This window comes from Pseudorca crassidens, chromosome X, assembly GCF_039906515.1.
Source record: "Pseudorca crassidens isolate mPseCra1 chromosome X, mPseCra1.hap1, whole genome shotgun sequence".
Lineage (NCBI taxonomy): Eukaryota > Metazoa > Chordata > Mammalia > Artiodactyla > Delphinidae > Pseudorca > Pseudorca crassidens.
Window position 1 is genome coordinate 94,003,500 of NC_090317.1, and position 16,472 is coordinate 94,019,971.

Genomic DNA, 16,472 nt, shown 5'->3' on the forward strand with positions numbered 1-16,472 from the left:
TAACCCATAGGGAGGTAAGAAACAAGAAACAGAGAAATGAGAAAGAGGAAACAAACAAAAAATAATAATAATAAAACAGCACACTTAAGCTCTAACTTATCAATAATTACCTTAAGTGTAAATAGTCTAAATACACCAATTTAAAGAGACAGGCAGAGTAGATTCTTTAAAATGATCTAGCAATACACTGTCCACAAAAAAAAATCACTTTAAATACAATAGGTAAAGTGCAAGTATGAAAAAAAACATGTAAATATTAATTATTTTGAAAAGGAAGCGTAGCAATATTACTATTGATAAAGTAGAGCTCAGAGCAAGTAAAGTTACTAGTAATTTTAGCAAGACCAAAAGAGATAGTACATAATGATAAAGGGAACAGCCCACCAGAAGACATGACAATCCTAAATATGTACACAACAAATGACAGAACCTCAAAGTACAAGAAGCAAAAACTGATAAAAGGAAAACAGACAAATCCACAATTACAGTTGGAAACTTGGCAACGCCACACTCTCAGCAATTGACAGAACTACCTGACAGAAAATCAGCAAGGATATAGAAGAAGTTTACAATACAATCAACCAATAAGATCTAACTCTCATGTATATTAAAACGCCATCCAACAACAGAATACACATTCATTTCAAGCACCCATGGAACAGTTATCAAGATAGACCATATCCTGGGTCATAAAACAGATGTCAACTAAGAGAATGAAAATTAGAGTAAATTCCCTAATCATAAAGGAATCAAGCTAAACATCAGTGACAGTGAAAACAGGAAAATCACCAAATCTCCAAATACGTATTTAGAAACTGAGTAACACACTACTAAATACTCCATGGATCAAAGAGGAAACCTGAAGAGGAAACTTAAAAAGACATAAAACTGAATGAAAATACAACATATAAGAATATGTGGTACACAACTAAAGTAGTACTGAAATAAAAACTTATAGCACTAAATCTGTACATCAGAGAAAAAGAAAGGTCTCAAATCAATAATCCAAAAGACATGAATAGACATTTCACCAAAGAGGCTACTCAGATGGCAAAGAAGGACATGAAGGATATTTAACATCACTAGCCTTTAGGGAAATGCAAAATAAAACCACAATGAGCTATCAATACACACATATCAGAATGTGGAAAATAAAAAACAGTAATACCACCAAAGGCTGGCAAAGGTGCAACAAAGCTAGAACACTGGTGGGAACTGCTGATGGGAATGTAAAATGGTAGAGCTGCTCTGGAAAATACTTTGGCATTTTTTTTATAAGACTAAACAAGCAACTATCAGCAAATATACTCTTGGGTACTCTTGGGCATTTATCCCAGAGAAAACTTATGTTCACAAAAACACCTGCACACAAATGTTCATAGCAGCTTTATTTGCAATAGCCAAAGACTAAAAGTAACTCAAGACATCCTTCAATGGGTAAATGGTTAAAGAAACTGTGGTACTTCAATAACACGGAATAATACTCAGCAATAAAAAGGAACAAACTATACATACAACAACTTGGATTAATCTCCAGGGAGTTCTGCTGAGTGAAAAATGGTAATGCCAAAAGGATACATACTGTTGATCCTATTTATATAACATTCTTCAAATGACAAAACTATAGAAACGGGGAACAGATCAGTGCTTGCCAGGGGTTAGGAACTGGGGGGGGGGGGGGGGCGGTGAATATGGCTATGAAGGACAACATGATGGATACTTGTGGTGATGAACAGGTCTGTACCTTGACTGTATCAATGTCAATATCCTGGTCGTGATATTGTACCAGATCTGTTATTACTTAAAACTGCAAGGTGAATCTACAGTTATTTCAAAATAAAGTCAATTTTTAAAAAGCCAATAGAAAAAACTTTCCATTTACAGAAATGTATTCATGATAGCCAATCTGTCACCTGTCTGTCCACTTCTGTAAGGACAACGAAGTCCAAAAAAACAAAGCAAGAGCCAAAAAACATACATCAGATTAGTAAGGACTCCATCTTTTCCTTCAGATTTTCAGGACCCAGCTACCTCTTTTCACAGAATCATGACTATTAAAGGGTTGGATAATATTTACAGATAACTTAACAGTAAATGTTATCCTTTGATATCTGAATGCTGTCTACAACATCCTGGCCAAGTAGTGTCAATCGGCAAACTTGAACATCTTCAATGACAGAAGACCCACTTCATTTATCTATCCATTTATAGATAAATACTTTGAAAAAGTGTTACAAAAAATGTTTCCCCTTAAGAGTTATACCCTGAATCTAACTTACAAACTCCAAGTCTATCTTTTTAACTGACAGGCTTACAATAAAAACATAATCATAATATACTCATACACATATACACACAGAGCAAAATTCAACAATAGAAGTTTACATTCAATAGATCAGAAAATGCCTCAATGCCAATTCTTGCTACTTTTAGGGAAACTGAGGGGCCTTACTCATCCTTGTAACAAATGCCCAGTACCTAACAGTACGTATCTAATATGACATTTCTTATCAATTCACATCTGAGAATTCATTTAGCCCTGTCATGAGTTCCTAGGAAACAGGTAAATTACACAGTGATTATACCCATCTTCTAGAATTAGAAACATCAGATCTGACCTAAGAAATAACTACCCCAACTATAAGAAATAAATAATCTGGAGAAGTCAAAACACTAACCATTAATAAATAAGGCCAACTTTCAAATCAAAGACTAACTGAATAATTTATCATGTGAGACTAACAAAAACATACAACTCTCAGTTCCATTATGTGCCTGCATTCGTTTCTGGTCTTGAAGCCTTGAGGCTGAAATCAAAGAAAATTACAATCCAGAACTGTGCCCTCCTTCTGGGTCAAAATCTTTAAGAAATGAGTCAATCCTAAAAATTCAAATGAACCACCACCTAGAATTCTGATGCTAGACAGTCACTTTGGAAATTCTTAATCCCTAGCCGCTCATCTTAACAGACGGTGAAACTGGGGACCATAAGAATTAAGCAACTTCACAAAGTAGGCAGCAGACTCAAACACCAGTCTTCAGCTTTCTGATCCACTGTTCTTCCCAGTATATCACATAGCCTCCCAATCAAGCCAGCATTTTGAGCACCCAGGCTGAGGAAATATTAACTATGTTAAGGGAGTATGTGCTTACACCTATTTTTCCAGTTAGAGCAATAAGTTCTCTAGGGATCAGTCCACATTCTCTTCCCCTAGCACCCTTATAATGAATAGAGGAGAACTGGAGAGAATATGTGAAGTGGTCATAGACCACCACAAAACTGTGTGGTAAAATCCATACCATCTAAACCTAACCAATCCAGTGGTACTAAAGCTTTTCTTTCTTCTCAACACACTCCTACTGTTAACACCTCTACCCAAGAATAAAGTAAACTAACTGAAAATACTGGAGTCCACAGTTGGGCTTCAAAGGGAACCAAACACTCCCCAAAATCATATACAAAATGTATACAGCTACACTGACCCTCAAGTGGTTAATAACCTCAAAAAACTAACGTACCATTGTTCTAACTCCACCACCAGTCAATCTATAATGAAAATAAAGATATTCTGCTGTAAGTTAGTAACACACTAGGCCCTGTACTGTTTATAACTAATCAAGAATACAAGTTTACCTACGTTTCCTTTCATATAATAAAAACTAAGAATAAGTCAAGAAGGTGAATGACTCCTGCAAATATAAGATATTAAGTAGTATAAACTATGGCTACTTCTTTAAACATTCAGGGAAGTAAATTAAGTTAGTATTCACGGGGCTTCCCTGGTGGCACAGTGGTTGAGAGTCCGCCTGCCGATGCAGGGGACACGGGTTCGTGCCCCGGTCCGGGAAGATCCCACATGCCGCGGAGCGGCTGGGCCCATGAGCCATGGCCCCTGAGCCTGCGCGTCCGGAGCCTGTGCTCCGCAACGGGAGAGGCCACGGCAGTGAGAGGCCCGCGTACCGCAAAAAAAAAAAAAAAAAAAAAAAATTAGTATTCACGGAGACTGATAATCAGTCACACCAATAAAACCAAAATGTGAAGGCAAATTTTGCTACTTATTCCAACTGACAGTTCACGGCATATAAAATTAAGCAACTGCTATCTTAGTAAAACACATGTGAACATACTTTCAATTAAAACTTTTGCATGTTGAAGAATTTCTACCTTTCATACCCTATATAAAAGGAGTAACAGAACCTCAAAATCAAAATAACTTCATCACCCAAACCGATCGCCTCACCAACATCTCACTACTTGAATGAAAGAACTCTCAAACCCAAGACAATTCGATATAAAAACAAGTAATATTTTCATATGGCAAGCAGCAAAATTAACAAAGCATTTTAACAACTTGTATACAGTATCTCATTTGTGTGGGAAAAAAATACAACAGAATATACAGGTGTTGAAATATGAAGTTACCCAACAAATCTGTTACCAATGGCTGCCTGAGAAGAGGAACTAAATAACTGGGAGATGGTGTGGAAGAGAGATTTTCATTTTACTGCAACATCCTTTATGTAACTTTTCAATTTTGTACTCTGCACAAGTATTCTGCACAAGTATTCACTGTGTATTCAAAAAAGCTGCATGAAGGTATTTCAAAAGAAAGATAGGATCATGGCTGCAATTTTAGAATGGTGGCAGTGAGGATGGAGAAAAACAAACAGATTTGAAATTTAAGATGTAGAAACGTCAAGATACGGTGACTGTTAGGATGTGAAAAGTTAAGAAAAAGAGGAGTTAAAAATGACTAAGGTTTCTGGCAAGGGTAGTGGTAAGCGCTATTCACTAAGACAAGGAACATCAAAGACAATCATAAATTCAGCTTGCATATGTTCAGTTTAAGATGCCTTCAAGATACCCAGGTGAAGTAATCAAGTGGCAGTCAAGTATACATGCAACTTGGGAGCAGACAGAGTAAAAAAGATCTAGAACAGAATCTCCTTGCAAAGGAGACTGAGATGTGGTCAGAGATGCAGAAATAAAGCCAAAGTAGTCAGATGTTAGGAAAGTCAGGGAAGGGTGTTTTCAAGAGATCTCAAATCTGCCTCTATCTCCCCCCTCATTCCTCAACTACAGCCTCACTTTAAAAATTGTCTTTTCCAAGATGATAACATATATCTTGTACTGAGCACCTTCCACACCAGGCCCAATGCCAGGCACTTTACATATCTTTTTTTCCTAACACAAAATGCAATAGCCTGCCAGAAATCTATTACCACTTCCATTTTACAGATGAGAAAACTGAGCCTCTGAAAAATGAAATAATTTGCCCAAAGATCATATATCTAGTAAGTGGCAGAAGCAGAATTCTACTCTAAAATCCATGCAGTGCTATCTATCCATCAGTACTTCACAACTAGGTTCCTTTCCCCTCCACTTTATCTCTCACTGTAGCCAATAATATTCCCAGAAAATCTACTTCTGGTCATGTCACTTCCCCTGATTAGAGAGTTGAGTTCAATGACTCCCCAAAACCTCCTATGGCCTACAGTGATGGGGGCCTTCACATGCTCAATTACCTCCTCCCAATCCCACTAAGACACCCTACCCTCTCTCTGTCCACACTAAATTATTCAAAATTCCTCAAACACCATTTAACTTCATACCTCCAACTCTACCTTCTTTTTCCTCTTGCTCAACTTCTTTCTATTCGTGTTTGATAACCACGGCCAAAATGTCATTATATTTTTGTGCAGTTTCTCTTACCCACTTCTCCAGTCTAAACTAACTGCTCCAAAACGTTGGGAATTTGTGTGGGTAGCTTAAATTACCCATAATCAAAAGTTTTAAATGTTTTAATTGTTCCATCATTTGAGAGCTCACAGCACTTTGCATATATCTTGATTATGGTACTTACTACATCATATGGTCACTCCGTCTGCCCATCTCTCTCCACAGACTGCAGGGGCAGGGGCCAAGTATTACTTGTTGCCCCAGGACTTGGCACAGTCCCTCACTCACAGCAGTTCAGCAAACGTCTCACAAATCAATCAAGCAAAGTAAAAGCTTTTCTACTTCTCATTCTGACACCTGAAATTCAAAAACCTAAAACACTTAACTACTGTATCTTAAAAACAAATTTTCCGAGCTTCTCTGGTGGCGCAGTGGTTAAGAATCCACCTGCCAATGCAGGGGGCACGTTCGAGCCCTGGTCCAGGAAAGATCCCACATGCCATGGAGCAACTAAGCCCGTGCGCCACAACTACTGAGCCCGTGAGCCACAACTACTGAGCCCGTGAGCCACAACTACTGAGCCTGCACTCTAGAGCCCGTACTCCGCAACAAGAGAAGCCACCGCAATGAGAAGCCCACGCACCGCAATGAAGAGCAGCCCCCGCTCTCCGCAACTAGAGAAAGCCCGCGCACAGCAACGAAGACCCAACGCAGCCAAAAATAAATAAAATAATTTTTTTAAATAAATAAATTTTCCCTAAATATATAAACTATCCAAACAGACTCAAGTAACTAAGATTCATAAAGTTCTTAGGAAAAATTCTCTCTTCTGTCACATATTATGTAATATTCTATTACAGAATTCTACCACAATATTAAAATACAAATAAACTCACATATATTCAGCTAAATATCTGTTTTCTACTCATTTCCCAAGCAACTAATTCTTAGCTTCCAAATGGCAAAAAAAAATCAAGGCCCATGGATATTTGATATTAAGAACTTATTTTATGTGTAATAAAGGCACTGTGGCTATGTTTCAGAGACAAACTGAAATAGCTATGGATTAAATGATGTGACTGATATCTGAGATTTCCTTCACAATAATGGTAGTGAGGGGCAAAATACAGATGAAACAAGACTGGTTACGAGTTGAAAATTGTTGAAGCTGGGTAATGACTGGTGAGGGTTGGTTGGTTGATTTTCTCTGCTTTTGAAAATGTTAGAAATTTTCCCTAATACACTGTTTCTTTAAAAAAGAGAAAGATCTAACGAACATAATGTAATAGATCTAGTTTAAAAACAATCCTTTATCTAAAAGGTTTCTTCCATTGTTCTAAATTAAAATAAATTAGATGACCTCATATAATACTCTTAACTATAACAAAGCCCAACCTTCTTCCTGAGAATAAACTTAGCAGTAGCATCTTTTATTTACTCTAACACAGACAAAATACTACTACAGACAAAACCACAAAAAGAATACAGGAACACATTCACAACAGAATGATGTCAGTCTTAGCAATGTAGAGAAGTACAGAAAAGATATAATAAAAGGAAGAAACAGGTAAGAGAAAGTAAACAAAACCTTATACAAGAAAGTGGCAAACGGCCATAACTTGGCTGAGAAACCTAAAACTGTCTAAATAAGAGATTACTCCCACCCTTCCAGGTTACAGTTTTTAATTAGGTCCCAAATGTAAGCCCAGGCCAACTCAGGCCCAAAAATAAAGTCATCAATGAAACAGATGCTAAAGACCAAAATGAAGAATGAGTACAGCAACTATAACAAAGCCATGTAAATAAAATGCAAGGAAATAGGACCAGGCTGAGGGCAGCAAAAAGAAAAAAAGAAATAGGACCAAATAGGGTACACACCTCTACTTCATTTACCCCTATCCCCACTGAAGGACCATCAAGACGAGAAGTATCCCAACGTGACAACAAGGTATTCACAGGTGTCTCTAACTACACACTATAGTATAAAATCCATCTTTAATCGACCAAAATATAATTCTGGCATACTCACTATCAGTGTGCTTATTTTATTATTTTTAAGGTAATGAATGTCTATGGTTAAAATAACAACAACAAAAAAAGCCCACAGTGGTACAGAAATCTGTTTAAAATCTCTCCTCCTGGGGCTTCCCTGGTGGCACAGTGGTTAAGAATCCGCCTGCCAATGCAGGGGACACGGGTTTGAGCCCTAGTCCGGGAAGATCTCACGTGCTGCAGAGCAACTGGGCCCGTGCGCCACAACTACTGGGCCTGCGTGCCACAACTACTGAAGCCCACATGCCTAGAGCCCATGCTACGCAACAAGAGAAGCCATCGCAATGAGAAGCCAGCGCACCACAATGAAGAGCAGCCCCCGCTCATCACAACTAGAGAAAGCCCGTGTGCAGCAAGGAAGACCCAAAGCAGCCAAAATAAATAAATAAATAAAAATTTAAAAAATAAAAAATAATAATAAAATCTCCCCTCCTCCTCACCCTAGAGCCGCTTTGTACTCCAAGATGATCACTATTCAAATACTTCTTGAGTATCCTTCCAAAACTTTGTCAGAGAATTTCCTAAACTGACCCATGAACACTCAATTCAAGGATCTCAAGTTAGGAACTCATAACAAAGGTAAATATTACTACAAAATGAGATCAGAGAGGGACAGAACACACAGCAGATAAACCTTTGAACATATGCTAAAAGCTAAAATCTGATTTTAAATCATGTGTTCCTAAACAAAATTAAAAGATTCCTTGCTGATAAAGAAGTCAAGAAACACCATCTCCAAGAAACACAATCAAGAAATAAGCCCCACCCTATCAACGAGACCTTCTACTGAGGCCCAATCTAGGATAGAACTTTGAAACTCAATTTACAACTGCCCCAAGAGTAAACTAACTGAAAATGGGGATCCAAGAAAGCAAATAGTGTTGTTTTTGCAGGAGCCATCAATGTCCTGCCCACCTCCAGCACTACCCATCTAGGGAAAGAAGGTGCAGATCACAAGAGTCCGCAGCATGAGGGGCTAAGAGCCGGGTCTTTCTTTCTCTTCTGGGGTCTGGTGTTCAAAGTGCATAATTTGTTGAAACATATGCCTAGATAAATGGAAAAGGCTATCTGTAAATTAAGCTAGCCCAGAAGCCACTGTGCAATTATCTCACAAATGTGAATCCCCCCCATTTAACTCATATTACAAAAACTGAATGAAATAATTGAGTTTTAAATGTCTGACACAGAATGTTACATAATATAAATTCTCATTAAATGTTTTAAGAAAAAAATTAAATGAAATACACATCAGGATACAGTGAGTCTCATGTGCTTTCATTAATTTTAACCTAGCAACTATCAGTTAACTTTTGAAGTTAATTCCAATAGTCTAAAATCCAGGGGCTGTTAGTTAACATTTGAAATTCGCAAATCAGGAATACACAGTCCAGAATAGTTAAATCTAAAAATGAGAGACATGAGGAAGACAGGCGCCATGACAGCACTCTACAAAGGTAATGGTTCTCCTGCCTTTACTTCAGTCAGGAGAACGTGTTAGGTAGCATAAGGAATGTCAGAAGTAAGTTTTCATCAGTGAAATAAACGATGTCCAAGTTAACGTGGCTTGGCTAGAAATACTGTAAAGGCGTCTCCACCTCTGCATGAACAGGGTCTAAGAATCAGCAAATCTAGGATCTCAATACTCTCCAGAGTGCACACATACTCTAAGAGTCCCATTCAGCCTTGTGTTCCACCACTGATCAGGTGATTCTGGGGCTAATGCCTACTGCTGCTAACATATTGCTACATGTGCCTCCAAAGCACCTTTCCAGCAAGGTCCTTGATAGACTACCTACAAGGACAAAGAGTTGGGACTTCCGTCGTCAAGCTTCACCAACAGGTTCCTGTGACTGCTTTTGTGCATGCTTGCTAATCAATGTTTTTTTATGGGTGGCAAAAAAAGAAAGAGCCATTCTAACTTGTAAATTGTTAAACTGACCTTTATCATAAGCTTTCAGGATACTTCACACTTTTCTTCTGCCACTGATGTTTTTGTGATAGTCATCCTTATACTTATCTCCCCCTTTTAGGGAACTGTAAGTTTTCAATGCAGACAAGGGATATCTATGTTATCTTCATATTCCCTGCATAGAAGACTTGCATTCAGTGTACTCAAATATTTGTTGCTCTAATTTACTATCGACAAATTACAAACCAGTATAGAAAACTGATACAATTATATGTGAAGCTTCAGTATGAGTACATAAGACTGTCAGTTATATATTCATTAAATAAACTCCATTAATTAACTAGTCTACAAATACATGTGGATCTTAAATAACCTAACCACCATTTCAATTCTTAGACAATCTAGTGGTGTTTTTGTAACATAAATTAGTTCTCTGGATACATTTTAAAAATATTAATAATGCAGTCACTAACATCAATTTCAAAGAGCTCAAAGCATCAAAATGAGTTTCAAAGTAAAATAAACTTAACCAAAAATAACCTTTTCAAATCTGCAAAATAATACTGGTATTACATAAATAAAAACTAAATGTTACATAATCAAGTCAGAAAAAGATATTTTTACTCTGTAGCTAGCCAAGCACTGAACCTTCACCTTGGTTCAAAGTGCATGGCCCACCATTCCACTTTACCATCTACATCACAGCAACTCACGTCTCACGCAGTTTTTCTTAACAACCTGAAATATATAGAAGTGGCAGCCAAATGTCCCCTAGTCATTTCAATTTGTAACCGAGTCTACGGAAAGAGCTATTGGGGCGGGGCGGGGGGGGGGGGGGGGGCGCGGTTCAGAGCTTAAAAAAGCACATGTTTATATTCCTGCAATTCTAATGTGTGGCCAGATAAGCAAGCATTTTCTATAATCTCTTACTATAGCTTTATTACAAGGAACGTAACAAAATCTTAGGAAATGTATAGTAACTGCATGAGACTTTGTCCGGATAAATAATAATGACTATAATTGTTTACAAGACAACTTTCCAAACTAGAAAATACTTTTTAAGATGCATCATATTAAAGACCTAATTTTCAAACAAAAAAGTATGACATTATTCTGTGGTTACTTTTGTAACCCAAACACTAATCTCCTTTAGCACTGGAAATGAATATATTCCTTTAAGTGCCAGCAAACAAAACACACACATAATATAGCATAATTTTAAACATCAACATCCAAATATTATAGTATAAAAAAGCCACCTCTACAACTAACCTAATAATTTTCCCTTACCATCTACATGCAAGTGAACCAAATTTAGGAAAATACATGCTTTAATGGACCTGAAACTACTTCCACTGCCCCCAAAATTTTAAATTCCAGCTATTTTCATACTAATTATCTCCTAGGAAAAAAAGCACATACATTTTATTTTTCTTAGACACATACATTTTAAAATGGTAAACAATCCATAACTACTTCTAGGTATTCTACATAATCTTTCTATTGATTAAAAGAATTACAAAAGAAAAAAAATCCCAATAAGAGTATTTAATACAAACTTAAAAATGACATAGATACTTCAAAGTGAACAACTATGTATTTTAGCAATAGTTCCCTGACAAAAGATTCCCCAACCCTTTAGCATTATATAACTACTATAAATACATACAGTATTACTATATTCATGCTATATATTACTACATATTATTTTTTAACTCAAATCCTTATTAACTGAAAACAAGATTAATCCAAAAGATTTTCAAAAATGTACTGAAAGTGTCACCATAGTTAATTTCTGTTAAAATGTTTCACTTTTTAATTACTTTTCAGTAACTCCACTATAATTAAAAAAATAAGAATACTGAATTATGTTACCAAAAGATGGTCAGCATTAGTTTAAAGAGAAAAGTAATCAAGATCAGCTATATTTCAAGAACTCTGATTAAGCAACCACTTGCTGTTTACAATCTTTTAAAAATATTTTAAAGGTATTACTGCAAAATAATATACTGTATTACTAATTTCTTTTTCATCCAAAACCCCAAGCACTGTATATCAAACGGCAATCATTCAAACAAAAATTCTTTCAATGACTCCAATATAAATTAATCTCACAAATGCATTCAGAGACTACGAGAAATCAGCAGTTTAGACAAAGTATTCTCACCTAGAAAAGGTACATACGAGTTTAGAGGCAAGTAAGAGACAGTTATTATTAAATGTTTTAAACTTTCCAAATCTTTTAAGTCAAGAGTTAACCTTTTTTAAAACCTACTAATTTAACTTTAAAAACTTGAAAGAAGATCCAATAATATATAGGAATAAGAATTTTTGAAAGCAAGTAGTAATAGCTAAATTTCTGTCAAAAAAAAAAAGTTATACAAGGTGCAGACTAAATTTGTTGGGGGGGTTGGGGTGAGGGGGTGGTAATGAGAAAAATCATCGCTAAAAAGAGAATCCTGGGAGTTATTTAATTCCAGTATCTTCTCTTAGGTAAGTAGCCGGAACCTACCCCAACAAAGAAAAGCCAACTCTTATTTTTAAGACTTTCAGACAATAAGAATTCTGAAACTAACACAGCTCAACATTCCACAAAAAACATACTGTTTACCAGGGCTGTGCAAAAGATGGATGACACTAAATAATTCAATACTTCCTATAGCAGGACTCCAGCTCCTTCATTCTATTCAGAATCCAATTCAAACACATGGTGCGAGGTTATATAATATCAAGCTTTACATTACACATTTCACTGGTATGTTCGAGCTCACAAGGACGCAACCATGAATTGCATGCGGTTGCAAGCACATTCTCTAGAATGTTTTATTTTAATGTTAAGGCTAAGAAGCCTTGACCTAAATAGGTAGGACCTCACAAGCATGGGGTCTGAAGTAATGAAGAACCTTTTTTCTTTAGTTCCACAAAACATTTAGTAATCAAATTACCCAGTATTTTATGAAGCCTTCATTCTTCCACAAAACATAATGAAGCTTCGCAAGTTTCTCATTTATAAGATGTTGCTTATTCAAACATCAAGAAAGTATTGCACTTGCACAAAGAAATACCTGAAAATGTTCAGTTCTTTTACAATTTAAACTCAGTAGTGCATAATAACTGCAGGGTTCAATATTACAATCTGAAATACAATGTTAAGCACAATCCACTGTGAATCCATCTAAATACAAGCATTCTGAGACATGAAATCAACTAGCATTTTACACATTATCCACGTAGAACATCAGATTCCATTTATTTCTTCATTACCATAACCAAAAGCCGTAGCCTTGGCCAAACTTTTCCAAATGTATTATCTTTGCAAACAGTTTTACCAACCTCCTATTAGATCGGCAATAATCACTCCAAAATAAAATAATGCTCCTTAAATTTAAATATTTTGCTTAATCTTTTGGAATGACAACTCTGACAGTAGTGAGGTATTTTTAAATAAAATATTTTAAATACTCAGGTTGAAACAAATTTCAAGGCTTAGGTCATTTATGTTTAAATCATTTCAGAGCTAGTCGCTATTCATTTTTCCAGCAATAATTTTAATGAAGCCAATTAATACATAGTCAAAGTTTAATTCAACTTTTCTCTATGGGTCAAAGGGACTGGGCTTACTGAAAAGGATTATTTCAGTTTAGCTTTCTGGTCATTATTTGTATTCAAAACCCCTTACACTTATTTTGAAACAAAAACCTAAGTGTAATTACAGATAAAAGGTATTAGTGACTCTCCTAAACCAAACTACAGACAAAAATTAGGGACAACTAAATTTTTTTTTTAATCAACTTAAGAATAAAATGCAAGGCTTTAGTCATTTCAAACTTCCTTCTCAATTGCAACAATAAAGCTAGGTGTCAAATGCAAAGCCACTGATTTCAGCTAGAAAAGCAAATGTCTTAATGGATGCAACACCTATCCCAGCACACGCCAAGTTTCATGGTCCCAATTAAGAAGCAAGCATACAAATATCATTTCGATCAGATTTTGGTCAAGAGACACAAACTGATGCAAACAGATCGAGACTCCAGTGCCTTTGTTCAATAGCTTACGGGTGGGTAACTAAATGTGCTACAGGTTGATAAGCATTTACCAGGCTTATGAATGCTGCTTCCAAGCTTGAGAAAGGTACAAGAATTCTAGATGCAAATAATCTTGGATAATTTTTATTAAACACCACCGAGATACACACTCCGAAGGAGAGGCCTATTCATCGCTACTATTTATTTCCATGTTTACCTCTCCTCCCTCCCCCAAACCCCCCCCTTCACTTTCTCCTCCCACCCTGTCCCGCCATCTTGGGCCGACAGGAGCAGCCATTACTTAACTAAATGACAGTGCCAACAACTTTCCACACAAATAAACAGAAACTGCACCCCGAATTCCCCCCTGGCCTCCCCTGCCAGACACGCAGGAAACGAGGCTCCAAGAAGAAAACACATTCACAAGTAACTGCAGGATTTCTATGGCCGAAAGACCCAAAAAGTAAACAAGTCACCTAACTTCAGGTAAAACACCATACCCCTCGAGATGCATGACAACAGACCCATGCAAACTCTTCACCGCCCTAAACTACTGCAACTTCCCCCTTCTGGGAGCGGGGACACAAGAAAGCCCCAAACGTTGGGTTAACAGTAGACTTCCCGAACAGCCTTCCTGGAGGAAAAGAATAAAAACCAAGGGAGGCAAGTAAGTCGGAAATGCGGGGAAATCTGCACACATTTACAAGCCCTTGACCCTAAACAGGCACCTCGGAGCGATCATCGGTCGCCCCTCCCAAAGCCGTAAAATAACAGGCAGTTTTGTCGACCCAGTTGAGCTCGGCCCCAAAGCGCTGCCGTCTCTGTTCCTCCAGCTACGAGAGGAGAGGGCGATTTCGCAAGGGAGCGAGTGAGGGATCCGGGGGTGTGTGTGGGGGGCGGGGGGAGGGGGGGGAGCAGAAGCAGGAAATAGTTTTCCGGAAGCCCCTCGGCCCTCCTTCGCGGCCACAATGAGCGCCGGCCGGGCCGCGGGGCCGCGGGGTTCGGGGCGAGCGGGGCGCCGGCCGGGGAGACCGTGTCCGCGCTCCGGCCCGCAGCTGCCTTACCTTGCCCAGCAGGGCCTTCGTCCTGGCGCCATCTTCATGAAACCTCACGAAACCGAAGAGGCGGCTGTGGAGAGAGACACACGCGGCTCGTTAAAGGTCCGACAGCACCACCGACCCATCCCTGCCCGAGCCCGAGGCCCCAGCGGCGGCTACAGCACAGAGAGCGCCAAGCCAAGGTGCTCGCCCCGCCGCCGCCAGAGGCGAGCCGCGCTCCGGCCTCCCAGGAGAGCGGCGCCAACCCGTCCGGAGCCGACCGGGCGGGTGACGGCAGCCCGTACCTGTCCAGTCCGCCGAGCGCCTCCCTTTCCTCGGCTGTCAGGCTCGGGGACGCCTCCTCGCTCTCGCCGCTCGCTTTTCCCGCCGCCATTTTCTTTTCCTCATCACCGAAAGCGGCGGCGGCGGCGGCGGCAGCGGCGGCGGCGGTAGCGAGCGACACTCCGCAGGATTTCATGGAAACGCAGCGAATTCACAACTCCGACGCCGACACCTCCCCCCGGGCCGGGGCCCACAACGACGCCCCCAGTCTCCGCGCGGGACCGGCACACCAACTTTATCGCCGCCTCCTCCTCCGCCGCAGGCGGCAGCGACGAAAAATCCCAACGCGGCGGCAGTGAAGGCGGCGGCGGCAGGGGCTGCAGAGCCCCCGAGTCGGCAGCGGCGGCGGCTCGGCTTGTAGGGTCACATCGCGGGAGCGGGCGAGGGGCAGCCACGGGCGGAGATGGCGGGAACGGCCGGAGCGTGCGGGGTTGAGGGACGCGGGGGGGATTCGTTGGAGACACAAACTTCCCCGGCACCAGCACAAAGTTGTTGTAATTGTGTCACACAGCGAACCCCACGCCGCCGCCGTGACCCCCCCTCCCCACCCGGCCGGCGCCGCCAATCAGCGTGGCCCGCTCGCTTCACGTGACCTTTGTTGACTCACGTCAGCCGTGGCTCCACTCAACTTGCTAGCTGCCCGAGCCCCGCCCACCGAGGCCCCCACCGACAGGGAGCGGGACGGACGCCAATTCTGGCCGGTGGTTGGCTGCTGGGCCCGTCCGTCCGAGGGAAGGGTTTGTCCTCGAGAGGGAGCAGCTGATTAGGTTGTGCCAGTTAAATACACTGGGGCAGAGAATGGAAGGTCCGGGCCGTGTCACCTCGGGAGCCGCGGCGGGCTCGGGAGGGGGAGGGGAGCGGTGGGGAAGGGCGAGGTCCGGCACCGCCCGCGGCGGGCGCGAGCAGTGAGCGAGGACACCATGGACGGCCTTTGCCTGCCCGGGAGCTAGGTGGTGGGCCCAGACCGCGGCTCCGGCATCGTGCGCTTCGGGGGTCCCGGGCCCCGGAGGGCCTGATAAGGGTCGCGTCGCCGGGAGGCGGCGCACGGCCCCTGACCTCCGCCCTCCGAAGAAGGCGCCCACTTTTGGCACCGCTGGAAGTAATGGCCTCCGCGAGGAGCGCACTCGGGCAGTGGCTGCTGGCCCCCTGCTCCGCGGCTCAGGCGCCGCCCTAGGCCAGGCGTGCGCTCTCGGCCCCGATCCCCTCGCTCGCGCCCCAAGTGAAGGGGGAAAGGTCCCCTGACCCCCGGCCGGAGGGAATGAAAAGTCACCCACCGGAGTCTGGCTCGCTGACCATAGCTCCCCACCGCCAAAGGTCTGTTGGCGGCACTTTGGGTCCAAAGTTTCATGCTACCTGTGTTTTATCAGTAGTTCATTATAGTGTTGTAAGAAAAAGCAATGACGAAAAATTAAGCGAGATCTCCAGGA

General features: G+C 40.8%; 1 protein-coding gene across 10 annotated transcripts in view; it reads right to left on the bottom strand.

The window, feature by feature from the left end:
* The window catches only part of KDM6A (lysine demethylase 6A), a 209,574-nt gene extending 193,982 nt beyond the window's left edge, over positions 1-15,592 (bottom strand). For 4 of the 10 annotated variants that reach the window (XM_067723181.1, XM_067723182.1, XM_067723177.1 and 1 more), the window contains exons 1-2: positions 15,009-15,588; positions 14,731-14,794 (exon numbers count right to left, since the gene is read on the bottom strand). In XM_067723181.1, the coding sequence (XP_067579282.1) occupies positions 14,731-14,794; positions 15,009-15,181 (237 nt within the window). In that variant the 5' untranslated portion in view covers positions 15,182-15,588. Of the gene's footprint in view, positions 1-14,394; positions 14,413-14,730; positions 14,795-15,008 lie in introns of those variants that run through there. The other 6 variants (XM_067723184.1, XM_067723183.1, XM_067723178.1 and 3 more) reach the window with 3 other exon arrangements.
* Between the last annotated feature and the right edge of the window lie 880 nt (positions 15,593-16,472).